The sequence below is a fragment of the Austrofundulus limnaeus genome, unplaced genomic scaffold, assembly GCF_001266775.1.
Source record: "Austrofundulus limnaeus strain Quisiro unplaced genomic scaffold, Austrofundulus_limnaeus-1.0 Scaffold716, whole genome shotgun sequence".
Taxonomy (NCBI): Eukaryota; Metazoa; Chordata; class Actinopteri; order Cyprinodontiformes; family Rivulidae; genus Austrofundulus; species Austrofundulus limnaeus.
In genome coordinates this window covers 175,514-176,371 of record NW_013953118.1, presented here as the reverse complement: position 1 = coordinate 176,371, position 858 = coordinate 175,514, and the positions used below count along the sequence as shown (strand labels likewise).

The 858-nt window shown below is 50.7% G+C and overlaps 1 protein-coding gene across 2 annotated transcripts in view; it reads right to left on the bottom strand.

Moving 5' to 3' along the window:
- The window catches only part of LOC106532078 (BTB/POZ domain-containing protein 1), an 8,632-nt gene continuing 7,774 nt past the window's right edge, over positions 1–858 (bottom strand). For both annotated transcript variants that reach the window (XM_014028069.1, XM_014028070.1), the window contains exons 7-8: positions 397–543; positions 1–322 (exon numbers count right to left, since the gene is read on the bottom strand). In XM_014028069.1, coding sequence (XP_013883523.1) covers positions 164–322; positions 397–543 — 306 coding nt within the window. In that variant the 3' untranslated portion in view covers positions 1–163. The remainder of the gene's footprint in view (positions 323–396; positions 544–858) is intronic.

Below are 858 nucleotides of genomic sequence, written 5' to 3'. Positions count from 1 at the left end.
ACACACACACACACACACACACACACACACACACATATTTATACACAGCCTCAGCTAAAACACACACACTTCATTAGTCCAGGGGATCCGGAGGCACTAGGGTCCAGTCCGGTCCGGTCCGGTCCTCCCTGTGGTCTGAGGTCCTCCTGGTCCTTGTACGGGTCTAGATGTAGTAGATGATCTCAGGGATCTGCCCGTCCTCCACAGACGTGCCGTTGTTGTTTCCAGGCGAGCTGAAGAAGAAAAACGTGGTCTTGGTCCCGGTGGTGGACTCCTGGGTGAGTTTCTTCAGGCCTTTCGTGCCGTAGTGAGAGTCTGGACCCTGCGGGACCAACAGATCAACACCGTGAACAGAAAGCTCTGGTTTTAGAGACGGGGGGCTCAGAGGGGACTGACTTTGAGCGTGGCGCAGGCCGTGTAGCTGACGTTGGGCAGGATCTCGATGGGCTCCTTGAACATGACCCTGAAGGTGCTGGCCGAGCCATCGCAGCTGAAGCCGGTGTCGTTCTGACCCAGAGTGATCCGTTTGTCGCTCTCTAGGATCTGAAAACCAGCAGAGCTCCATCAGCACAAAACACAACACAGCCGTTTAAACACAGCTGGATGTTCAACTAAAAACTGCAAAGATCTGTTCTTCTGATGCTACAGCTCAAACAGTTCCTCCAATAACTCGATTATAAAACATCCCTGGTGCAAACCCTCTGCCTGGAAGCTTCGTATAAACACACACTGTTATAATCACTGTTATTTGTGTTACACAATGCTACGACTGTTCCCCTAACAGTTACACTATCGTCATGAGCGTATGCTTCCTAAGCGCTATATTTAGCTTTAGAAGAAGATGATGAGTGACGAAAC